At 48.1% G+C, this 25,865-nt stretch overlaps 1 protein-coding gene across 1 annotated transcript in view; it reads left to right on the top strand.

The window, feature by feature from the left end:
- RIN3 (Ras and Rab interactor 3) overlaps nucleotides 1-25,865 on the top strand; it is a 129,594-nt gene that overhangs the window by 35,201 nt on the left and 68,528 nt on the right. Inside the window, exons 2-3 of the mRNA XM_020875985.2 lie at nucleotides 5,653-5,860; nucleotides 23,918-24,035. Coding sequence (XP_020731644.2) covers nucleotides 5,653-5,860; nucleotides 23,918-24,035 — 326 coding nt within the window. The remainder of the gene's footprint in view (nucleotides 1-5,652; nucleotides 5,861-23,917; nucleotides 24,036-25,865) is intronic.

The raw sequence follows: 25,865 nt of genomic DNA, 5'->3' as shown, positions 1-25,865 counted from the left end.
TGGAGCTTGGCTAGTGAGGAGGAGGATGTGGGTGTCGGAATGGTTGACTGTGCCAGCAGATGACGTATCGGCTGTTGCCTGGGCTCAGTGATGGTCCCTCAGAGTTCGAGCTGGTGCGGCCAAGCGGTTTAATGACAGTGATCATGGCAGTGCAACAGCCTGCATGGTGCCGGCTCAGGGTGTTCGCACCTGCTTGAGCCCGACAGTCCCGCCTGGAGCTCCAGCGTCAGCTCCAGCGTTTAATGGTCACAAGTGGGCATCCAGAAAGCTCAAGTGACCTGAGGCTCAAGGTCATCAGGGACTTGGGTTAGGGGGCATCTTCCTGGCCCCATTACCCTTCCTTGGCCTGGTCAGAGCAGGTGTCCCTGCCACTCTGTCCCTCCAGGGCTCTGCTGCTCCTGTGACCTGGTGCAAGGCTCAAACCTCCCCCAGACTCAGCTGCTCCTTCGCTAACTTACAGTCCTTGCTGCAGCCTTTGAAACTTACTTCCACTCCAGCCTCTGATCCTGCCAAGCCACCACTTTACAGGGCCCTGAGCAAACCCTTGTTACTTCCACCCTCGCCCACCCAGAGGGGAAGGAGAACACTGAACAACTTGGACAATTCCTGGAAAGCAGCATCTTAAGAGCCTTTGGCCTCTTGAGTGGTTTAGTCTGAGTGGCCACATGTAGCCCCTTCAGTGCTCATCTCTGGAAGGTTTCTGCAGTAACCCCAGGTCTTATTTGTCTTTCCACCGGCCCTAGCTGAGCTCAAGTTATAAAAGGGATCCTCCAAGTTATTTGTTTCTGTGCCCCCAGATTGGCTTTTTTGTTCATGTCAAGCCATGGTTCCCTGGCACTTGAACTTGAACTGGGCTCAGATGTTGACTTGGGTACAAGATGAGTGCAATACACAAAGGTGTACCCCACTCTAAATGTGCTGAGTCCTAAAATCAAGGCTTCAGTTCCCAAGGGAGAACTCTAGGGAGAGGAGGAAAATAAGAATTCCAATTAGCGAGTTGAAAAGAGAAACAGTAGCTAGCATTTCCTGAATTGTATGCACTCTGCCAAGTTCTTGACAGATGTCCCATCAAATTTTCACAATTATCTTATGAAGTAAGGAGTATTATTATTTTTATACAGTGAATAAATGGAAGTCCAGAGAAGTAAAGGATCTGGCCAGAGATCACACAGCCTGGATCCAAACCTAGGGCTTGTAGTACATCAGGCAGCCTTCTTCTGAATGGGCCCTGAAGGATGGGAAAACTTTATCCCCAACAGTTTGTTATAAAAAAATACTAGACATACAGAAGAGTCAAAATAATTTTGGAGTAAGCACTTACCCTTAAGTTTTTCTTTATCTGAAGTTCTGGACACCCCAGAATATTTAGCACATGTATCATTAACTAGAGTTCAGTATTTCTTTATGGTTCTTTTTTATTGTTTTGGTGTAAAATTTACATATGATAAAATGTAAATATACCTAGCTAAATGTACCAGCTGAACTTCATATAAATGGATACATATCATATGTATTTTTTGGCATCTGGCTCCTTTTCTCAGCAGTGTTTTTGAGGTTTATACATGGGATGGTGTATATCAGTGGTTCCTGTTTGTTGTTGAATATTTTTCTGCTATATGAGGTACCACTGTCTGTTCATTCTCTGATTGATGGATGTCTGGACCAATTTGGGGCTATTATGAATAAATCTGATATGAACACTCAAGGAGAGGTCTTTTCATGGGCATACTTTTGCCTTTCTTTTGGATACCTATGAGTGGAATGGCTCAGCCACGGGGCAGGTGTATATGAAAGTTGACTTGAAAAGACTGCCTTTTTTCGAAGTGGTCGTACCAATTTACATTCTCACTAATAAAGCGTGAGCGTTCTGTTTACTTTCCATCCTTGCCAACATGTGATGTTATCAGTCTTTTTAATTTTAGCCATCCTAGTGGTTGTGTCGTGGTATCTTATTGTGGTTTTAATTTGCATTTCCTTAATGACTAATGATGTCGAGCACTTTTTACCTGCTTCCTGGCCATGTCTTCTTCTTTGAAGCATCCTCAAAGCCCCTTTAAAAAATTAATTTGTGTGATCTCTATTAGATACCTGCTTTGCAAATATTTGCTCCCAGCCTGTAGTTTGAGTCTTCAGTTTTGTGGGTTTTTTTTTTTTTTTGGAGTCTTCATTTTCTTCATGAGGTGTTTTCATGGGCACAAGTTTCAGTGTTGATATGACTAACTTATCCATCTTTTCCTTTATGGTTCTTGCTTTCTGTGTCTCGTCTAATAAATGTTTGCCTACCTGTTGAGAGGAATTCACAGAGAATCTGAAGGTACTGCAGGTGGATAGAATAGCTGGAGCCTGAGTGTCAAGTGGGGATGTGCAGGTTTTGCAGGGGTGGTGGACAGCAGCCTCCTTCTGTGGGTGGGGGCTCCAATTGGGAATGCCTTCAGTATTAGGGACTGGATTGGACTCTTCCGGCAGTGGGGGCCATTGAGGGTTTTAGAGCAGGGCAGGGACATGACCACAAAAGGAGAGATGACACAGTCCCTTTGGTGCTGGAGCCTGGGGCAGAGTTTCTACTTGGTCACCCTGAAAGCAGCAGCCTGTACCTCAAGGAGCAGGTGGGACTGCTGGGGGCTGGGGATAGGGGATTGGGTTCATCTCTGTGGGCCCAGAGGCCAGCCAGTCCCCACCACATCTTAACCAGTCCATTTCTTCTTGCCAAGAAAGCCCAGGGGCTGGTGAGAGCAAGTTGCTAGCTGGAAGCCCAGGGAAGGTGCTTACATATGCGGATTTGGAGCCAACCCTCCCAGCAGATCCAGAATCCTTAGAGGGACCCTCCCCCCCAACCCTGGTCCCTGACCTCACCTTCTCCTACCCTCACCCTTCTACCTCCTGCCACCCCCAGGCTTCCTCGTAGTTCCTTCTGGACCAGGCAGCTCAAGCCTGCTGCTAGAGGCCTTTGCTGCCCCTGAGTCTAGAATCTTTTCCCCAGCTGTCACCATCCAGATGTTACTCAGTCTTTTCAATGAGGGCTTCCCTGACCCCAGCCCTTTGCTTGCCGGGCTGGTGCTCAGCACCATCTAACACCCCAGGGCACCCCTTCACCATGTCTGTGGCCTGACTCCTCTCCCAAAGATGAGGGGTTTTTCTCCTTTTTAAGCTATTTTGTTCTCTGTTCTAACCCCATGCCTGGAACAATATCTGGTGCTTTCAGGCCCTCAGACAATATTCATAGTATAAATGAATTCAAGGCGAACTTTCTCATTTTTTTCAAAGCTTGTTTGATCTTGGTTCCACAAGAGAAAATGGGGACCCTTGTCCCAAAAGTCCAGGTCCTAACTAGGCCACCTGGCAAATAGAGGAGTCTTCCGGGCTACTTCTCTTCATTGTACAGATGCAGATACTGAGGCCCTAAGAGGGAATGGATGTGCTCACAGACTTCACTAAGCAACTTAAGCCTAGTTAGTGGCAGAGAAGAAATGGGAGCCAATTGCTCTCACTCCAGTGGCTGTTAGAGTCCTAATTGGCCTCTGAGGGGGAGCCTGGGGCCAAGCAAGAAGATTTTAGGATGACTATAAAGCCTTTTGGTGCCAGAAGATATTTTTGTGCTTCTAAGGAAGGCTAGAAGAACCTAGAAGACCAAGAGTGTGTATTTCTGGGTGATTCTGGCCTCCGCTGTCTTTACTGCTTTCCCAGAGGAGATGTGGACCATACTTCAGGGCCTGGGAAGAGGTCATGTTTGTATGAGCTGGGCGCCCTGCCCTCAAACTCGAAATGAGACCCAATTCCACAGCCTATAGATGCCCTCCAGCTGCCCCTCCCAGCCCCATGACGCCTTGCAGCTGCCTCGACACTGCTGTTGGCCTGGTGACCTGGCACACTGTTGTGTGCACCCAGAGGAGAAATTCATAAGAACCCCCGACACACGCAGCTTCCAGGGAGGGAGGGCTTCTAGAGGGATTTAGGAGTGAGGAGCATCAGAAGAGGGAATTTTTAGCACACTAATGTTGCTGGATCTCTCACTATATATATCTTTCTAGTCTGGTCTCTGCAAAACCCAATGCAGCTGGACCTGTTTAACCCCACCTTCCCAGCCTCCCCACCACCCAGAGAACTGCCAGGACCCCCGCCCTCCCCTCTAGGGAATGCTGTTCCCTCATCAGGACTTCTGGGTCCCCCATGTCCTCTGACCTCAGCAGATTGGTTCCACTTTTCTATGCCTCTTGCAGGGCTCATTCTGGCTTCATCCTGCCCCACCCTCAGGCAGCTCCTTAATAGCAAATGCCAACCTGATCTCTGGTGCAACATCTCAGGGATACAGGATGAAGGAGGGGCACCAGCTGCATCTTCCTGGTTTTGTCACTACCCCCTTCTATCTGATTAAGGTTTTCGCCCATGGGAAGTCCCTGGTGGTCTGGTGGTTAGGACTCCATGCTTCTACTGAAGGGAGCACAGGTTTGATCCCTGGTCAGGGCGCAGCTAGAAAACAAACAAAAACAACAACCACAGTGAAAAAGGTTTTCACCCCTGCAGATACCCGGAGAGATTTTGTTCCTTGGGTAGCAGGCAGACAGATCACGCAGCCCCCACCCCACCCCCGACTCAGAATTTGAGGCACCAAGATGCTGTTCCTCCTTTTCTGGAATCAAAACTCACGTACGTGGGTGTGTGTGTGTGTGTGTGTGTGTGTGTGTGTTTGTGTGTGTCTGTAGGGGGTCGGGTGGAGGGAGCATGTTGGGGAGAGTCTGGAATCTCTTAGGTCGGTCCTCTACTTGTCTTGCCATTTCTCAGGCCTGTGATACTCCTCCTTTCCCGGGGACCCTGACCTGTTACATCCTCATCCTGGGCGTTGACTGGGAGAGACACAAGGAAACCTGGAAATGTCTGTATCAGCACATCTAACCGAAATACAATGCAAGCCCCTTATGCAGTTTTATATTTTCTGGTAGTTACACTAAAAAAGGAAAAATAAATAGGGTGAAATTAATTTTAATAATGTTCTATCTCAGTATGTCCAAAAAGATCTTTTCAATACACAATCAATGTAAAATATTATTAATGAACTATTTTCTGGTCTTTTTTTTTTCATACCATGTCTTTGAAATCCTGTGTATATTTTACACTTACAGTGGGTCTCAGTTCAGACAACTCACTCTTAAGAGTTGAAATGACTAGTGTCTATCATATTGGACAGCACAACTCTCTGTCTTGATCTGGGTGATGGTTACGTGGGTGCAGACATATGTAAAAGTTCGTCTAACTGTAAAGACTAGTGCATTTTCCTGTGTGTAAATTACACTTCAGTTAAGAAGTTGTGGGGTTTTTTTGGTAATTCTCTTCAGGTCTCTGCTCAAATGCCATTGTTTTCCTGAACCCACCCTGGGTTGGAATTAGCTCCTTCGTTGCACTCTCCTGCTATATTTATTCTGATCTTGTACTACAGCTGGTTGTTTCTGTGTATGTCTTACTCATTTTAAGTGCCTTAAGGTGAAGATCAAGCCTTAAGGCTTGTCCATTTTTTAATTCCCCAAAAGGCCCTGGCTTTGCAGATGCTGAATAAGCAAGCATGATTTATTCAGTCCAATAAGAACTGAATCCCCATTTGTTGTCAAGTCCTCTCTGGACCTGCGTCAGGATGCGCTGATCATTCTATTCTGTTCTCAGTCCTATTCCAGATGTTGGCAAAGGAGAGAGACAGGAAAAGGAGGAGGAAGATGGCACGGGGCCCAGCTTGCCAGGCACTCCCAAGAACTGCCTCCCTCGCCGGGACATCAGCGTCCTGGAGAAGCTCGTCAAGACCTGCCCCGTGTGGTTGCAGCTGGGTCTGGGCCGGGCGGAGGCGGCCAGGATCCTACATCAGGAGGCGGCCGGGGTGAGTGGGGTGGTCTCTCCACCTCGTGGCCGATGGGCGGGTACAGCTGTAAGGAGCTGCTTGGGCTCCCCACGGAAAAGTAGCTGCCTTCTAGACGGCCGCCCGTTTGCTCCCTTCTCAGGTTTATCAGCGTTCCCACCAGAACTCAGGACTGAGGGACTGTTGGGCCATCTGGTTTCTGCCTTGGAGAGCAGGTGTCCCGCTGCGGAGCCTCGGGCATCATGGCTAGCGGGGTGTGTCTAGGTACTTGGGAGTCCCAAGCAGGACTGGCACTTCGAGAACTCAGCCAGGCATCCAGGGATTAGAGAACATCAGAGTCCGAGGGACCCGAGAAATCATTTTACATCCTCCTTATTTTACACGCGAGGATGAGGGGCTGTGTGATAGAATCGAAAGGTTTCTCTTACTTGAGTGGTTTTTTTTTTTTTTTTTTTGGTTTTGAGTCAGGCTCGGTGAGTTGGGAAATGGCTTAAATTTTCTGAACCTCACTTTTCTCTTTGAAATGGGGCCATTAATAGTATTTTCCTCCCCATGGTACAAACATTACAGAGGAAGATAGATAGGTACATAATAAAATATGAGTCAGAGCTCATCAAATCCCACTCACCTTCCACCACCCCCATACGTGCTACTTCCTTTAAATTTTTTAAATTTGTTTAATTTAAAAAGTGATACATATATGTATTTATTGTAAAAAAAAAATATCAAGCTGGACAGAAATGATAAAGTAAGAAGTAAAGTGTCTGATAAAGGTCTTTGCCACCTACTCTTTTTCCACTTATCTACTACCCAGAAGTCTTTTTTTGTTCGGGGCTTTTTAAAATTAAGGTGAAATTCACATAACATAAAATTAGCTATTTTCAAGTGAGCAATTTAGTATGTTCACAAGGTTGTGCAAGCATCACTTCTATCTAGTTCCAAAATATTTCATCACCCCAAGATAAAGCCCCATATCCATTAAGCAGTTACTCCCTGTCCCTTCTTACCCTGGCCCCTGACAGTCACTGGTCTGCATCCAGAAGTCATTTTTGCTGAACGTGTATGTCCTCTTCATCTTGTGTTCAGACCCCCGCATCTGCAATAGCTAGCATTCCCCAGAGGGTGAAAGTGTTAGTTATTCAGTCATGTCCCACTCTTTGCGACCCCATGGACTGTAGTCCACCAGGCTCCTCTGTCCATGGGATTATCCAGGCAAGAATACTGGAGTGGGTAGCCATGCCCTTCTCCAGGAGATCTTCCCAACCCAGGGATTGAACTCGGATCCCCTGCATTGCAGGCAGATTCTTTACCATCTGAGCCTCCAAGAAAGCCATTCACCAAGCACTTGCTATATTCTGGGCACAGTCTAAGTTCTTCAGTGCAGTTTATCCTCACAGCAGCCCTCTGAGATAAATATTACTGTTATGCCCATTTTACAGATAAAGTAACTGAGATAGCATGCAGTTGAGTGTCCCACAGGCTCACACAGTGAGCCAGTGCCCAAGCTGGCATTTGAACCCAGGTGGCTGGGGAGCGCCCATGTACAGGTTTTATTTGACACAGATAGAATCACATCTTTTAGCCATTTGTGTTGCTCTCACTGTCAGTGTAGTATGTATTGCTACACTCTGGGGAATAGTCCAAGCTTCTAAACATAGGAGACTCAGGTGGATGGTGGACTCATTTACCATGGACTGGATAAAATCCATCAAGTTGGCAATTGTACCTGAACTTTGGAATTACTGGAACTTATGGAGAAGATGGTGGCAGAGGATAAGATGGTTAGATAGCATCACCGACTCAATAGACATGAAATTGAGCAAAGTCCAGGAGATAGTGAGGACAGGGGAGCCTGGCGTGCTGCAGTCCATGAGTCACAAAGAGTTGGACACGATGTAATGACGGAACAACAACAGCAGCAACAACATGGGGCCTCTAGCAAAGTCCCACAGAGGCCCCTGCCATAGTGAGTGGGGACCAGAGACGCCTGAAGACCAGGCAGCATCCCGAGGGAGCAAAGGGAGGCCACTCCCAGCTATGAGGTAGGTGCCCTGTGGACCTGCCCAGCCCCACCTGAGCCCCAGATCAGCCTGGGAGAGAGGTAGAGGGGTCGGGCAGGGAGACTGTGGTCCTCAGGAAACTAGATCTGTTATCTCGTTCCTCCCCCACCTAAAAGGCTTTCCGTTTTGAACTGACTGAGGGCTTCAGAGCAGATGATGAAACTGCACAGAAAATAAAATTGGAGACTCACGCCAGCAGGTGTTCTGGTCAGCGTTCCCAGGCTGCAGGCCTGGTTGGTTGTCCACTCCCCTGTTAGGATCTGAGGGGAGGCTGCAGCTGAAAAAGAGGCCCAAGTGCAAGGTTGCAATGCTGAGGGTGACCATTTTCTGGACCTTTCTGGGTCCTCAGGAGAGGTGTGTCCAGGCCTGTGTGTAGATGGAGGTGGAATAGTGAGGACCTGTCCCAAGGCGAACTGCATTGGGTGTAAGTCATGCCCACTTCATCAAATGGTTCAGTCCTCAAAAAGTTTATGATAAGCCTTACTCAAAACAATAGTAGTGGTCTGTGTGGAGCATGCTTATTAATGTCAGGCCCTGTACCAAGTACAGTATAGTATGATTGTCATCTCATTGAATCCTTGCAGCAAGCCTGTGAGGTGGACTCTGCCATGATCCTCATTTTACAGATAATGAAATTGAGGCTGGAGGGGGAGCGCCCTTGTTTGTGCTTCCCAAAGGCAAAAACTCAAAGGCTTCCCAAGCTGAGGATTTGATTGCAAGTAGTTTATTTGGGAGGTGACCCTAGTGACCACAAGTGGGGGAAATAAGACAAGAAAGTGGAGACAGCTAATAAAATCAACCCTAACCCTAATAAAGGGCTTCCCTTGTGGTTTAGCTGGTAAAGAATCCACCTGCAATGTGGAAGACCTGGGTTCGATCCTGGGTTGGGAAGATCTCCTGGAGAAGGGAAAGGCTACCCACTCCAGTATTCTGGCCTGGAGAATTCCATGGACTATATAGTCCATGGAGTTGCAAAGAGTTGGACACAACTGAGCGACTTTCACTTTCACATTCATGCAGGTTACCCGGGGGGCACATGGAGCTGGCTTCTCCTGGGGCACTTTGGGAGTCAGGGTAGAACACACATCTCAAAGTCATTCTACCCAGAGGGCTGAGGGAACTGGTGTTATTGACCAACTCCTGAGAGCCGCTGGTTCTGGGCAGTGGGGGATGATGGTTCATGTTCTAGCACCTCCCTTCTGCTCTCAGTATGAGAAGCTCTCACTCTGGCCAGAAATAGCTGATGGGCAAAGAGATGCCAAGCTGGCTGCTGGAAGCAGGCCTGGGGTCCACTAAAAAGAGTGGGCAGGACCCAGCAGCATCTGCCACTGGGAGTGAAGTCACCTGTCCAGGGTCACACGGGTAGTGAGTTACAGGACTGAGATTTGACCCCAGCCCTAGCTAAGCCAGAGCACACCCCTCACAAGGGTGAAAATTAGTAGCAGGAAAGAAAAAGAAGTGACTTTCTGAGGTCAACCAATACCAGATGGGTGTGGGTATGAGACATGTACGAAGATGGGTAAACTATGGTCTTAAACACATATGAAGATGGGTAAACTATGCTCTTACCACTGTTTTCTCAGAGTGTCTGGGAGGGTGGGTTGTATGCACGGATATGAATGAGATGGCACAGGGAGGAGATGTCTAAGTGCTATGTGAAAGACAGGACAGTGAGGGACCTGGAAGAGGGAGGGAACATGTCCAGGTGGGCTGATCTAGGCAGACTTCCTGGAGGAGGCAGATGCTGAGCCCTGTGTCCAGAGCCTTGAATCTGATCCCAGGAGTGAGACCACAGGCTCCTGTTAAGACCACAGATTGGGAGCTGGAGGAGGTCAGCTGGGCCCTTCCCACTGCTGCCCCCTTACTGCCCCCTCTGTGGCCACAGGGATTGGGGCAGCCCCGAGGACCACAGAACTGGAGGAGACACCTTCTGTTCACTTCTGTGCCCTCACCCCTACTCCTCCCCATGAGCTTCTGTATTTTCAAGCAGAAAGCAAAGCCCTAAGGCTCGTGCTCTGATACAAACTTGTTCTGCTTTTACCCAAAGTTGTTCTTTGCATGATCTTATTTGATTCTCACAGTGACTTCTTTCTGGTTGGTGTTATTGGCATTTCCATTTCCAGGTAAGAAAATGGAGGCACAGAGAAGTTAAGTCACTTGCCTGAGGTCACACAGCTGGAAAGTGCAGAGTCTGCACGGTGTGATCTGCAGGGATGCTGGGAAGGCCCTTTGCTGTATATTATCACTCTCAGGGAACTATCTGAATTTCCATCAGTGCAATGGCTTCATAGTTTTTAAAGATACAGACACTGAATAGCCCCCAGGCTGTGAGAGTTCAGAGGGTCCTCAGAGATCACAGGGCCCCATGCCCTCATGACGCTGATGAGGGACAGTGCTTCATCGTGTCTGGGGCCACCAGATCCCGCCCCTTTGTCCCAGTTATCTGTATGACCTTGACCACATTCCACCACCCCCACCCCCGCCCAATCCCTCCCCATCTCCTGCAGCCTGCTTCCCTGATAAGGTGCTGGGAACATATTGGCCCATTTTTGATTTGCATGGACCCAGAGCAAGGCAGTCAAAAGCCACCTTTATTCATTCTACACCCAAAGGGTGGGGTGTTTTTTCTTTTAGTTTTGTTTTAGAAGTCTTCCGTTTACAAAGAAGTTACCAAGATAGTTCAGAGAGTTCCTTTATGTACTTCCCACCCAGTTTCTCCCACTGTTAACATCTAACAATAGTCTGGTACATTTGTCACAGTTAATGAACCAATATTGCTACGTTTTTACCTAATGTCATTTTGTGTTTCGGGATCCCCTCCAGGGCACCACATCACATATACTCACAAGTCTCCTTAGGCTCCTCTTGGCTCAGACTTTGTTTTTGACGATCTTGACAGCTTTGAGGAGTACTGGTCAGGCGTTTTGTAGAATGTCCCTTACCCGTGATTTGTCTGATGGTTAGACGGGGGTACGGGTTTGAGGGAGGAAGATCCCAGAGCCAAAGTGCCAGTCTCATCCCACTGTGACTAAGGTACGTATTATCAACATGACATCACTGTGGATGTTGACCTTGATCACCTGTCAGGGTCCACTGTGAAGTTACTCCTTCCCCTCCTGCTTCCATACCGTCCTCTTTGGAAGGAAGAGTGGGGACTTGTGCTCCTCCTCCCTGAGAGATGAGCATCTGTGTAAATTACTTGAAATTCTTCTGCACAAAGGATTTGTCTCTTCTCCTCCATTTATTTATTTATTCAATCACTTACTTTATCAGTATGGACTCACAGATATTTATTTTATGCTTTGAGTTATAATTCAGTGTTGTCATTGTTGTTTAGTTGCTAAGTCATGTCCATCTCTTTTGCAACCCTGTGGACTGTAGCCCACCAGGCTCCTCTGTCCATGGGATTTCCAAGCAAGAATACTGGAGTGGGTTGCTCTTTCCTTCTCCAGGGCTCCAGCAGATCTTCCCAAGCCAGATCGAACCTGCATCTCCTGCATTGGTAGGTGGGTTCTTTACCACTGAGCCACCAGGGGGTCCCAATATAGCCCAATACTACTGTAATTATTTTGTTGCTCCAATTGTTTCAACTCGGGCCACCGGGAGCTCTTTCTGTTTGTTTCTGTGTCCCGTTGATGAACTCCCATCATTCTGTGTGTGTTTTACTTATTTGTTTATTTGGAGCACGTCCTCACTTTCTTACACTAAAAGATGCTCTAGACTGTCTTATATATTTCTTGCCCTGGTCCTAGGCTCAGCCATTTCTCACTGGGGAATAATATTAGAAACTAAGATCTGGCACTCAGTGTTGCTACTGGGGTGTCATTGCTTTTAGACCTCAAGGTGGTCTTTTAATGAATGAAACCTCTTGTAAGATTGCTTTTTGTAGTGAGGGGTTAGCAAGAGTTGCAGTAACCTGAGTTGTGATGTGGATCAACCACATTCAAGGCATCTTCCTCTACTGTGAGCCCAAGGATGCCAATTCCGTCCAATATTAGTTTGGCAAAAGCATCAGTGAAGCTGCTTTTCTCACCTTCAGGGTGCTAGGACCAGGGTAGAAATCACAGCCAGCAGGTCTGCTGTGTTGCCAAGCGCTGTCTCTCATCTTTCCAACAGCCCTGCAGAACAAGGGGTGGGCTCTTTATTTTATTTACTTATTTTTAATTTTTATATTTTGGTCACACTGTGTGGCTTGCAGGATCTTAGTTCCCTAACCAGGGATCAAACCCGGGCCCCTGCAGTGAAAGCACCAAGTCCTAACCACTGGACCACCAGGGAATTCCCGGGGGCTCTCTATTTTATAAGTAAGGAAACTCACTTCTGACGGTAAGGAACCTGCCCTGAGTAATATGGCTACTAAGTGATAGAGTGTGATTTGCACTAACTGCCTTCAAAGACTTAAAAGAAAACACACACACACAAAAAAACCCATGATGTCTCGGCCTCATCCCCCAAAATGCATATTTCTTTGGTTTAGAGTGGGGCTCAGCCATCAGCAAGGTTTTCAAGTTCCCTCAGTGATTCTGATGTGCAGCCAGGATTGAGAAACCACACTCCTTGCCAGACTACAACCTCATTGTATGTAATGAAGATGGGCTACATATCCAAACTGGGCTTCAGCCACCAGACCCCCGACCTACACGGGCACCGATGCCCCTGCACGTGTGAACTTCCATAAAGAACTAGCCACTTCTGTTCCAGCCCTGAAAAGCATGATTGGAAAATTTCCCCAAGCAACTGGAAAATAGTCCTAAAATAACAAAAGTGGAAAAGCAGACAGCTCTGGATTGACCAGGCCAAAAAGGGATAGTAAAAACAAAACCATTTATAGTGTATTTAGCTTTGGGTTTTTATGTATTTATTTGGAGAGAAGGAAGGGCATGCAGTAGCTGCATTCTCTCCCTAAGCATATTCTGTCCCAGCTGTTACTGAAATCAGCTGGTCTTCCCAGAATTCATCATGCTGACTGAAGGTGGACAGGGAGGGGCTCGCATGCCAGCCAGGAGCTCAGCCCTCCTGGACTGCAGTGATTTACCTATAAAACTAACCCTGAGGTTTGGGAAAGATCCCAGGACACTGATGCTGGGAGAGAATCTTCTAGGTGGAGAGTCCTGGACCCTTTTGTCCCTCTTCCGGACTAGACTGGAAAAGCCAGCTCAGAGAGGGGAAGTGACTTGCCGAAGGGCACAGCAAACCAGGGTCAGTACTAGGAGGGACACTGTGTCTGGCCTCATGGCCCAGGGCTCTGGCCATGACCCCGCTGTGGCTTCAGGAGGTAGGGATGGGCGAATCCTAGCTCTTCAAAGAAAACTAGATCCTCAGAGCATGGGGTGGGCACGTCAGTGCCCATCAGTTTATACAGTTGGGGGAAGAGGATTCTTCTGCTTTATGCAAGTTCCTAATCTAGTGTATTGGGGGAGCTGACAAAAGGGGAATAAATAAAGAGGGAACAGAAGGAGTGGGCTGACTCAAATGTCGGCTCAACAAGGCACCAGATGATGCTTCTACCCATAGAGGAGAGAGAGATTTAGTGAGGATGCTGGGGCACAGCAAGCTTAATCAGGGAAGGCTTTTGGGAGCACTCGCTCAGGGAGGGTCCCAGTGTGGGCATGAGTGTGACCTGCTCCATCCTAATAACCCCGGGCAGCCCACATGCAGGGATCTTGGCGGTGGACAGAGAAGGCTCCGGGGCCTGGACCTGTCACCTCGTGTTCCCTCTCTACTCACTTTGAGCTCATCCTTTCACTCGGGGCTGAGACATGAAGTCTGGAGCTGCTAGTGAGGATGGCTTTGCATGTCCAAGGTGCCTGGTGCTCAGTATGTTACCTTTCTGACTATAGAACCATCCAAGAATGAGAAGATGGGAATGCCACCTCCATACCGCAGGGGATTCTGAGGCAGGTAGAGACACCATACATTGTGTGCATGCTAAGTCGCTTCAGTTGTGTCCAACTCTTTGTGACCCTATGGATTGTAGCCCACCAGGCTCCTCTGTCTATGGGATTCTCCAGGCAAGATTACTGGAATGCATTGCCATGCTGTCCTCCAAGAGATCTTCCCAACCCAAGGATCAAATGCAAGTCTTATGTCTCCTGTGTTGGCAGGCAGGTTCTTTACCACTAGTGCCATCTGGAAAGCCCCATACCATATTGGGTGCTTATTATATAGCAGTCACTCTACTGAAGTCACCTGGGCACTTTCAATATCCTTTGAGGCACTAGGTCAGCTGGGAATGCTTTCAGTTCAAGTAATACCTCGCCTATGGCAACCATAAGGCGACTATTGTTTACCTAATGAGAAAACTGGAGGTTTGGCGTCTAGGGCTAGTTTAGTGGTTAAGTGATGACGGTGAGAGACTTTATTTTTTGGGGCTCCAAAATTACTGTAGATGGTGACTGCAGCCATGAAATTAAAAGATGCTTACTCCTTGGAAGAAAAGCTATAACCAACCTAGACATCATATTAAAAAAGCAGAGACATTACTTTGCCAACAAAGGTTCATCTAGTCAAAGCTATGGTTTTTCCAATAGTCATGTATGGATGTGAGAGTTGGACTATAAAGAAAGCTGAGTGCTGAAAAATCGATGCTTTTGAACTGTGGTGATGGAAAAGACTTTTGAGAGTCCCTTGAACTGCAAAGAGATCAAACCAGTCCATCCTAAAGGAGCTCAGTCTTGAATACTCATTGGAAGGACTGATGCTAAAGCTGAAGCTCCAATACTTTGACCACCTGATGTGAAGAACTGACTCACGGGTGAAGACACTGATGCTGGGAAAGATTGAAGGTGGGAGGAGACAGGGATGACAGAGGATTAGATGGTTGGATGGCATCACCTACATGATGGCATGAGTTTAAGCAAGCTCTGGGAGTTGGTGATAGACAGGGAAGCCTGGTGTGCTGCAGTCCATGGGGTCACAAAGAGTCAGACATGACTGAGAGACTGAACTGACTGATGTCTTCAAGACCCAAGTTCTTTCCACATTTCTGTTCCCTCATTTTCAAGGCTGTCTTTTAAGGCCCCTGGGTTTGTCACCTCATGGTTACAAAATAGTGGCTGCAGCTCCAGCCATCTCTTCCATTCAAAAGCAGGAGGTCATGGGCAAAAGGCTTTCTTCTCTTAGGATCAGTCTTTTTTGTCAGGGAACGGATGTTTTTGCAGATACCTTATTGACCACTTCTGACTGTGAGGGTAGCTGGGGAAGGAAGTGAGTGGCAGAGGTCAGTTAGCAAGGAGAGGGAAGGGACTGGTTCTCAGGGAGCTAACTCATAGTGACCGTCACAGACAGGAACTATCATGATCCCATTTTGCAGAGCAAGGAGCAGCCCCAGAGCAGTCACACAGCTCAGAGTGGCCAACTAAGAACCGAGCTCTATAGAGTCTGGCTCCAGAGCCCATGTACTGAAGTCTTACACAGAAGGGCCCCAAGGCCCACTACTCTGAACCTTCCCCTTTCTCTCTCTCTCTTTGCCAGTCCTCTCCTGCACTGTTTTCTCATCTGTACAAGGGGTAAAATATTCTAAACCCCAGGGAAGGAGTTCCTGCATGCTCAGAAGACACTTGTTGGGTTGGCTGGATTGGAGGACATGTAGGAGATTACAATCCCAGCCTGAAGGTCATAGGCCTTGCATTCTTGTCCTAGCTCTGCCAACAACAAATAATGTGACCTCAGGATGTCTTTTTGCATCTCTGAGTCTTGGTTTCTTTAGCTGTAGAGCGAGGAGCTGGATACATCTGTAGCTTTTAAATTTCCCCACTGAGCTCTGGGGGCCCCTCAGCAGCACCTAATATAAGGAAAGTGGGAGATACCCAAAGGATGAGACCCTATCTCCTCATACCCCACAGCTATACCATTATCTACTGTGGTGTATGAACCACTCCAAGGTCCAGTGGCTTGAAACAGTCACCATTTGATTTTCTCAGGATTCTGTAGGTCAGCACTTTGGGCTGGGTTCTGCTGAGTGGTTCTTCTGCTGGTCTCTCCAGGGATCAACCAAACAGCTGTAGTCATCTGGCAGCTTGACTAGGTTTGGATGTCCCAAGATGGCCTTGACTACCTGTCTGGCAGGCTGTGCCAGCTGTGGGCTGGGCCTCATGACCCCAGCAGAGCTGCTCAGCCTTCTGCATGTGACAGTTATGGTTCAAAAGGGTGAACATGGAAGCTGACATGCCTCCTAAGGCCTAGGCTTAGAACTCAACACCACCACGCTGCTGCATTCTTTTGGTCAAAAGCAAGTCCCAGGCCAGCCTTCCAGGTGCAGGGAAATAGATTCTACCTCTTGAAGGAAGGAGCTGCAAAGAATTTCTGGCCATTTTTAATCTGCTGCATAGATGATCTTTGATTCTATCTTCCTAGCTCTTTGTTTGGAAAAAAGATACATAGTAATAATCTTGTTAATAAGTATCATTTATTTGTCAAATGAGATTGAAAGTGAAAGTGTTAGTCATTCAATGTGTCCAACTCTTTGTGACCCTGTGGACTATAACCTGCTAGGCTCCTCTGTCCCTGGAATTCTCCAGGCAAGAATACTGGAGTAGGTTGCCATTTCCTTCTCCAGGGGAAGGTACAGTTGCTACTATTTGCAAATAAAAATCTTAGCATGTGGTTTAGTGTTCAGTAAGTGGTAGCAGTCTATAATAATAGTAATAAATATCTTTAAGTGCATACTCTGTGCCAAGCATTCATACATGTGGTCAACAATTCTCATGGAAACCCTGAGAGATGGATATTATTATACTCAGGCTCAGATGAGGAAATTGAGGCCAAAGAAGTAAAAGTAACTTGCCTGCGGACACACAGCTGATAAAGATCAGAGCTGGGATTCAAGTCCCCCTGGGGCTCAAAAAGTGGGCCTCCAGGGGATGGGCAGGTAGAAAGAGGAATAAGATGGGCTTGGGAAGTTTGCATATGGACCCCCCGAAGGTGCTGGAGTGGGAGCTCTGGGTGGCACCCAGCCCATTAGCCTTCTGGGTGCTCACCTGCAACAACCACTGTGGGCAGCATCTCTGTAGAGGATAAGCAGTGGACACCCAGAGAGGATGAGGGGCAAGGGGAACATGGGCAATTTACTCAGATGCTCTTCTCCTGGTACCAGCTTTGGCTGAACTCTGCTGGGTTTAAGCACAGGAGTTGCACCCTAATCTAGAACACTTCGCAGGAGTTGCCACTCTGCATGTGTTCTTGCAGTGAGTCGTACAATGACACTGTTTTTGAGGTGCTATCTGTGAATACTTCCTGGAAGGGACCCTGTGACTAGCTGAGCAGCTAAACCTCCCCAAAGGGGAATGCAGAACAGACCATCTTATTCCAATGGATAATGACCAGTGCAGACCACTGACTGGGGTTCTGCCTATAGCAGGCCCCTGCGAGTGCCCTCTCCCTCACTGCCATCCGGGCAGGGAGGGTCAGAGGACTCCTTGAGCCTCCCTCCCTTCTCTCCCCCTAACATATTCACCTCCCCAAACCCCTCACCCAGTGCATTATCTTAGTTTTTCAGATAAGAGCCCCAGGACTTGGCCATGGCAAAAGGAAGTGCTATAGAAGGCTGGGTGGGTGTTGGGCACTCAGAATTGGGAACCTGAGCCCAGCCTGGGGTACTTTCCACCCCAGTCTGCACCCCTGCCGTGCAAAGACTAGTTAACACAGACTCGATGGCAAGAGATAAGTGAGATGTTCTCGGTGACGCCCAGGTCTGCATCTTGCTTCTGCATTTCCTGTTTGCATGTTCTTGGGTTTCTTTAACCTCTCTGTGCCCTGAGTCTTCACCCATCAGAAGGAATGGTAATAGTGCCTACCTCACCCAGCCGTGAGGGAGCTGGATGATGCAAGGTGTAAGGTACCTGGTCCAGAGCATAGATGTCAGCTGCTGTTTAAATTTCTGCTCCTTACTTGCAGCTGATCCCCTTCTCAAGAAAATCCGTTCTGGGTCTTTTTCACAAGAAACACATGTGGTAGACTGAGCCCCAGTTCTAGATGGAGCCCGAGACTGGGAGGTTGAGGAATGTAAACCAGCCATGTTCAAGGAAGGCAGAAGCAGATGGAAAATAAATTCTTAGTGAGTATCAGTAGAAACCCTTTTATCCCACTGGGTGCCTCCCTACATAACATCTCAGTTACTCCTTCCAACACAGAAGGGCAGGGCTCTGGTTTCCTTTCTTGTTTCTGCTAGGTGGTCGTGGGTGTTATCCCAATTTACAGATAGAAACACTGAGGCTCAGAGAAGCTACAGAATGACCCAGGGCCACAGAGCTCATAGCAGGCTGCACAGGGCCCTCTGGGAGCCCAGCAAGAAATGCAGATGGTGACAGATCTTGACTGTCAAATGCAGATTTGACTCTTCCTGCAGCTGGAGGAGTTCCTGTCGGAGGGCTCTTATCTCCTTTCTTTCTCTCTGTGGAACAGGAGGGTGGAGAACAGGGTCAGTGTCTCAGCAGAGTAAGGAAATCTAGAAATGGTTACATGCTGGGTGTGAAAGAGCCAGTTAGGTTCCAGGGTGGCATTGCAGGAGGTCCCAGTTGAGGCTGCCAATGGCGATTTGTCATTGCAGTCACCCTAGGGTGGGGTCGGTGGGGGTCAAATAGTCCAGGAAGAAGGAAACCAGCAGTAGAGTAAGATATCTATGTTAGAGACTTCCCTGACAGTCCAGTGGTTAAGATTTGCCTTCCAATGCAGGGGGTTATGGGCTTAATCCCCGGTTGGGGAGCTGAGATCCCACATGCCTTGTGGCCAAACTAATCATAAAACAAACAATACTGTAACAAATTCAATAAGGATTTTAAAAACAACCTACATCAAAAAAATAAAAAATAAAAGATATGTTGTACTGTGGCCCTGGCCCTCCATCGATCTCTCTCTCTCTGCTCCATTAAAAAATAGTCCATCCTTCTGATAGGTATCCTTATTATCTTGTTTTGTTCTCATGTATTTTCTTTTGTGGAGAAAAAAAAAAAACTGATTGGTGGCATTTTCCCCAATGGGTCATGTTTGAAATCACTTCCTTCCCTCCTGGGCTAGATGGCAAGGGTCAGCTCTGCCATGTGCATATGCTTCTGAGCTTGTGTCTTCTCCCACCCCCACCCCAACACACATATGTACGCCAGCCTTGTAAAGAGAGTTCTTGTCCTCCAGAGACAGAATTATGCTAGTTTGGTTTTAGTTCAGGAGGGTGCCAGCCTCAGCTCCTGCCTGGGCTCAGGGTCGAGGATCCAGCTTTGCTGTCTGCCTTCCCGGGGCACCCCTGGCACCTGCTGGGCTCCCTCCGCATGCCCTGCCCCTCAGGCCTCCAGGAGGGGAGTCCTGGGTTCAGCCCAGAGTCCCCATTTCTCACTTACCACCCCCCCCACACACACATTCATTCACACATTCATGCACTTGTGCACACACTCACACACATTCACTCTCCTCTTGAACAGTTCTCTGATATCAACTGTCCTACAGTTGTAGGATGTCCTACAATTCAATTCTGACACTACCCAAAGTGAACGCAGACCCCATAAGTTAAAGGGAAGGTTCCTCCAAAGACCACTCTTACTGCAGATGCCAGACACAAGTGGGGTCCCCAGGATCCCCACACTTCTGACTTGGCTACAAACATGACCCCCTCTTTACATCTGATAATTTGCTAGAAAGATCCAGGGGACTCACTGAAAGCATTATGCTATGTTGACAGTTTGATTATAAAACTCAAGAGCAGCTGAGCGAGAGACACACAGGGATAAGGTCTGGGTGGGGAGGGCCCCACGGAGCTCCCATACCCTCGCCCCATGGAATCTGGGCACAGCACCCTCCCCACATTATCAGTGTGTTGCCAACCAGGAGATTAAATCATTGCCCTGGGCTTGAACTCTCTGAAGTCCCTCTTCCCTCCCCAGAGGTAGAAGTGGGTCTGTGGGTTCCAGTCCTCTAATTATGTGACCGTCTCTCTGGAGCAGCCCCTTCTTTAAGGTCCTATCTGAGCCACCTGTTAACATAAATTCACATGTGGTCCAAAGGGGCTCTTTATGAACTTTCTGATAAGCCCCCCATCACACAGGAAATTCCAAGGATTTCGGAACCTCTGTGCCAGGAACCTGGACAAAGACCAGATGCATTTTTTTATAGCACCCACAGGGTTATTCTCACACATACACACACACACACATACTCATTCTCTCTCACACATACACATACGCACTCATTCTCTCTCTCTATCACACACACACACACACACACACACACACACACACACACACACACATATACTCACTCACTCCCACATCCCCTCACACATGCTGATTCCCATGGGCCTGATAGGTATGAGGTACCTGGATCTTGATGAAAGTGAAAGAGGAGAGTGAAAAAGCTGGCTTAAAGCTCAACATTCAAAAAACAAAGATCTTGGCATCTGGTCCCATCACTTCATGGCAAATAGATGGGAAAACAATGGAAACAGTGACAGACTTTATTTTCTTGGGCTCCAGAATCACTATAGATGGTGACTGCAGCCATGAAATTAAAAGATGCTTGTTCCTTGGAAGAAAAGCTATGACTGATCTAGACAGCATATTAAAAAACAGAGACATTACCTTGCTGACAAAGATCCATCTAGTCAAAGCTACGGTTTTTCCAGTAGTCATGTATGGATGTGAGAGTTGGAACATAAAGAAGGCTGAGCACTAAAGAATTGATGCTTTTGAACTGTGGTGTTGGAGAAGACTCTTGAGAATCCCTTGGACTATAAGGAGATCAAACCAGTCAATCCTAAAGGAAATCCATCCTGAATATTCATTGGAAGGATTGATGCTGAAGCTGAAGCTCCTATACTTTGGCCACCTGATGTGAAGAACTGACTCCTTGGAAAAGACCCTGATGCTGGGAAAGATTGAAGGCAGGAGGAGAAGGGGTCGACAGAGAATGAGATGGTTGGATGTCATCACCAACTCAATGGACATGAGTTTGAGCAAGCTCTGGGGGTTGGTGATGGACAGGGAAGCCTGGCGTACTGCAGTCCATGGGTTTGCAAAGAATCAGACACAACTGAGCGACTGAACTGAACTAATGCTTACCTGTATCTCTGAAGAGAAGTCAAAGTGACCTCTTTTCTTTGAAAGGTGCATTCGTAGGGGCAGTTCAGGTCCAGGTGAATATATCCGCTCAGAGATGTTGCTGCTCATAGCAGTCAAGGTTGTGCCAGGAGTGCAGAGAGGCACCTAGAGGCGAGCCCGCCTCCTGCTAGGTCCCTGAGGAGGTGCCTTCTAGGTGGGATGCCGGCACCCCCACCCACGGCCCATTTCTGCCCCAGAAGCCTCTCTACTGCCTTCCTCCACTTACTGGGTTTGCAGATTGTCTCCAGCCCTGTGCGAGGAGAGGCTGGTAACCTCGTTTCTGACCTCAGTTCAAGGACTAATGGATGCCTTGTATCTCTGCTCCCAGGAGGCACTCTCCCAGAGAGCAGACGCTTAAACCAAGAGACCACCCTCTGTGGGCCGGGTACAGGGCTCAGGATCTCGTGCTAAAGGGCCTGAGCTCAGATCCCAGGCCCAGCCCTGAAGAGCCTGGCGGGCTATGGTCCATTAGAAGAAAGTGTTAGTTGCTCAGTCATGTCTGACTCTTTGAGACCCCATGGACTGTAGCCCACCAGGCTCCTCTGTCCATGGAATTCCCCAGGCAAGAATACTGGAGTAAGTTGTCATTTCCTCCTCCAGGGGATCTTCCCAACCCAGGGATTGAACCTGGGTCTCCTGAATTGCAGGTGGATTCTTTACCACTGAGTCACCAGGGAAGCCGCAAGGGGCTATGGTCCATAGGGTTACATAGAATCGGACATGAATGAAGCAACTTAGCCTGCATCGACAATTTAATGGCATTGAATTAGTAATTCTAATACTATAGCGTTATCATCATAAATTTGTCGTTGTTGTTCAGTCGAAGTCCAGTCCGACTCTTTGCAACCCCATGGACTGCAGCACGCCAGGCTTCCCTGTCCTTCACTGTCTTCCGGAGTTTAGTCACTTTCATGTCCATTGAGTCAGTGATGCCATCTAACCATCTCTTCTGCCTCCCTCTTCTCCTTTTGCCTTCAGTTTTTCCCAGCATCAGGGTCTTTTCCAGTGAGTCAGCTCTTTGCATCAACTGGCCAAAGTATTGGAGCTTCAGCTTCAACATCAGTTGAGTAGTAATCAGTTGGAATGGCAGGGAATTTGGAGCATCACCCAAGAGGTGGTGGGACAGTGCCTTGGAGGGAGAAGGGAAGAAGCACCATCTCCATGTTCCTCCAGAGCCTCTTATGCTTGGGGCCATGTGCTCTGGAGGTCCCAGTAGCCCTGCTCCCCAAATTTTTCTCAGCATCTTTGACCAGGCTCCTGGTCTTCAAAACTCTAGCCTGGGCTCTTGGGAGGGGCTTAGACCCCTTGTTGGGGATTAGGGGGGAGGAGAGGGGGGGGAACACAGTGACCAAGTCCTTTCTCAGGAAAAGAAGGACCGACCCTACCCTGGGGGGAAGACCACTCCTCTCCCTCTTCCCCAGGTAGACGCCATGCCCTGGGAGGCTGGGGAGATTCCAGAAGGTGTCTGTTATCACCTGGAATGAGAGATGAGCCTGAGTGGGGCCAATGGAGGCTAAAAAGAACATTTTTAAAACCACAGAGTCTGTGAAAGGAAGCAGGGGCTCCCTCCCCATGATGGCCTTCTGGGGTTGGGGGGCACAGCCCCAGGGCGGCTGTGGCTTTGACAAGGGAAAACTTCAGAGTCCCAGTCCCTTTAGCTGAGCACAGTGGTCGTCTGGAGCAGGAGAAGTAAAAGTGAAGCATCTATAAACTTGCTGGCTCTGGTTTAGACTTCAGGTAATGCTTGGTTACTACAGCACATATAGGTCCTCAGGGCTCAGAAGCATCATTTCCTTTTTTTTTTTTTTTTTTTCCATTTATTTTTATTAGTTGGAGGCTAATTACTTTACATCATTGCAGTGGTTTTTGTCATACATTGAAATGAATTAGCCATGGATTTACATGTATTCCCCATCCCGGTCCCCGCTCCCACCTCCCTCTCCACCCGATCCCTCTGGGTCTTCCCAGTGCCCCAGGCCCGAGCACTTGTCTCATGCACCCAACCTGGGCTGGTGATCTGTTTCACCCTAGATAATATAGAAGCATCATTTTTGACTAGAGTAAATCCACAGGAGAAGAAAGGACAAGTTCCCCTCAGGCGGGATGTGGGGAGCAGAGAAGGGCTGCAGGGCCTGGGGTCCAGAGCGTGGATACCAGTGACCTGGGCTGAATCCCAGCTCTACCCCATCAGCTATGAGGCTTTGGCCAGGAACAGCCTTCAGGGTGTGTCCTGGGGCCCAAGCCCATACAGGTATTTCCTCAGTCAGTCTTCACATCAGCCTGAAGAGCCAGGTCCTGTTAGAGTCAGGGAGCATCTCAGTTCCTTCATCTGTGAAGCAGGGATAACAGCAAAACTCAACGTCACAGGGTTATTGGGAGGATTAAGCAAGTAAACATATGCAAAGCATTCCTAACAGCTGCTGTCACAGCACCAGCTGTATATTAGTTATTTGCTATTTTTGTTTCCATGGGGGAAAAAATAGTGTGACTTGACTAATATCTATGATTGTTTCCAGCCTCCCCCAGAGCATATGTGGTAGGGTGTGAGTTGAAATTCAGCCGTTATGTTTGTGCTTTTCTAAAAGTAGTCCCCAGACCTCTACCTGTACCAGATTCAGCTGATTCCAGACCCAACCCCGCCCCCAACAAACCAGCATCTCAGAGGGTGGGGACACAGGAATCTGCCTTGATTTAGTTGACCTTCACTTCCATACACAAATGAGAAACTGAGGCTCAAGGATCCACGGCACATGGGCCAGGTGACACATGGCTCTTGGGACAGAACCCCTACTTGTCCTTGGGAATGCTTAACTCCACCCCCCCCCCACCCTGCCTCTTGGTTTCTGGAACTTTCCAGATGACTCCCATCTCACAGTTGTCCTTCCAACCTCCTGCCACATCTTTGACTCACGGAGTGCCCTCTTTCTCCATTGCAGACATTCCTGGTCCGCCGAGACAGCAGCTTGAAGCACCTGGTGCTGTGTGTCCACTTCCCTTCCCTGAACGAGAGCTCATCCGAGGTGCTCGAATACACCATTAAAGAAGAAAAATCGAGTGAGTACCATCTTCCCGTTCTGCCTCCAACCATATAGCAGCAGCAGATGCTGCACCCTGTAACCACAGACACTCCTCTCAGGCCAGAAGGCTCTAAAATTAGAAGAAGGGGGACAGCTTTCATCTGCTGAAGTTGTTTGGCCCAGTGTGTTCTGAACTCAGGTTTATCACTCAAAGTCACTGTGTTTCCGCTCACCCGTGTCACAGTTCGATGGCTTTGCTTCCTCAAGGCCCCTGTGAAGTTTCCTTTTGTTCAGGCCATGCTGAAGAAAGGGAAGGAAAAGAGGGGAAATGTCTGGGGCCCTGGATCCTGGTGACAGCTCAGCACACAGTGATCTTGGACAAGTCACTGAACCTCTCTGAGACTCAATTTTCATATCTTTCAAACAGACAGAATAGTCTCTTCCTGTGTGTATCACACAGCCTTTGTGACGGTCAAATGGGCAAGCACTTTCAAAGACAAAAATCCTGTGTGTGCCCAGGGGTGCCAGGGGGCAGGCTTGGGCCTCTGTGGAAAAATATTTGGGGACCCCAATCAAGGGTTGGTTTGTGTGCAACTGAAAGTGTTTGGGCTTCCCCTTCCTCTCATGTGCCAAGTATTAAGATCCAAAAAGCTTAATAGAAGAAATCTGTAGACTATTCTGAGCACCAGCTCAGGTCCTCTTATAAATGGATCCAAGAGTGTGGGAAGCTTTTTATTCTTGGTTAGCAGCAGAGTAACAACAGTTAAAAAAAATAAAATATTTAAGTGTTTAGGATAGAAATACATAAGGTAATCAAATGTTTGCATAACTGAATGTTACATGTTGTTGTTTAGTTGCTAAGTCGTGTCTGACTCTTCTGCAACCCCATGGACTGTAGCCCGCAGGCTCCTCTGTCCATGGGATTTCCCAGGCAGGAATACTGGAGTGGGTGGCCATTTCCTTCTCCGCGGGATCTTCTCAACCCAAGGATCGAACCCACGTCTCTTATGTCTCTTGCATGGACAGGCGAGTTCTTTAGCATTGAGCCACCTGGGAAGCCCAAATATTATGTACATACAGTAAATGTTTTTACAAATATTTATTCAGTATTTCAGGGTGCTTGTTTCTTAAGAGACACTTGTGCCCAACACTGGGAAGATGCAAAGATTTTGAAAAAGACAGAGTTCTGGCCTCAAGGCTCTCCCAGTCCAGCTGGAGGATGGGGGACATGGTGGGTGGAGAGACAGACCTCTGCACTTGCTATGCAGCGTGACAGTTGTAACTGCCCAGGGAATCCAGCTCAGGGGCGCAGAGGCTGCAGACCATTGCGGGAAGGACTCTGGGAGGGTGTGAACAAGAAGGGAATGCAGTCAGGATCCAGAAGAGAGAGGATGTTAATTGAATTATATGCTGATTTTCTAGCTCAGGGAGGGGCGGAGGAGAAAGCAAGAGCGGGGGCAGATTCCTCTTGCCAAACACTGAATGGGTGAAACATCATCTGCTCATTTGTGTATTTAACAATCGGTTATTAAGTGTCTCTGCATGGTGTCGGGAGCTGCTGTAGCACTGGGACACAGCAGGGAACAAAACACAGGCCCTGCTCTGAGAGAGGAGACAATAAATGAGTGAGTGATGTAAGCTGATCATCCGATGGAGAGTCATGCTATGGAGAACATGTAAGCGGGAAGATTAGCCAGCTGCTGCAATAACAACAATAGTTGGAATAGCTTGAGTTCGATCCCTGGGTCGGGGAGATCTCTTTGAGAAGGAAATGGCAACCCACTCCAGTATTCTTGCTTGGAGAATTCCAAGGACAGAGGAGCTTGGTGGGCTACAGTCCCCAGAGTTGCAAAGAGTCAGACACCAC

The sequence above is a fragment of the Odocoileus virginianus genome, chromosome 16, assembly GCF_023699985.2.
Source record: "Odocoileus virginianus isolate 20LAN1187 ecotype Illinois chromosome 16, Ovbor_1.2, whole genome shotgun sequence".
Taxonomy (NCBI): Eukaryota; Metazoa; Chordata; class Mammalia; order Artiodactyla; family Cervidae; genus Odocoileus; species Odocoileus virginianus.
This window is presented reverse-complemented; position numbering and strand designations above follow the sequence as displayed.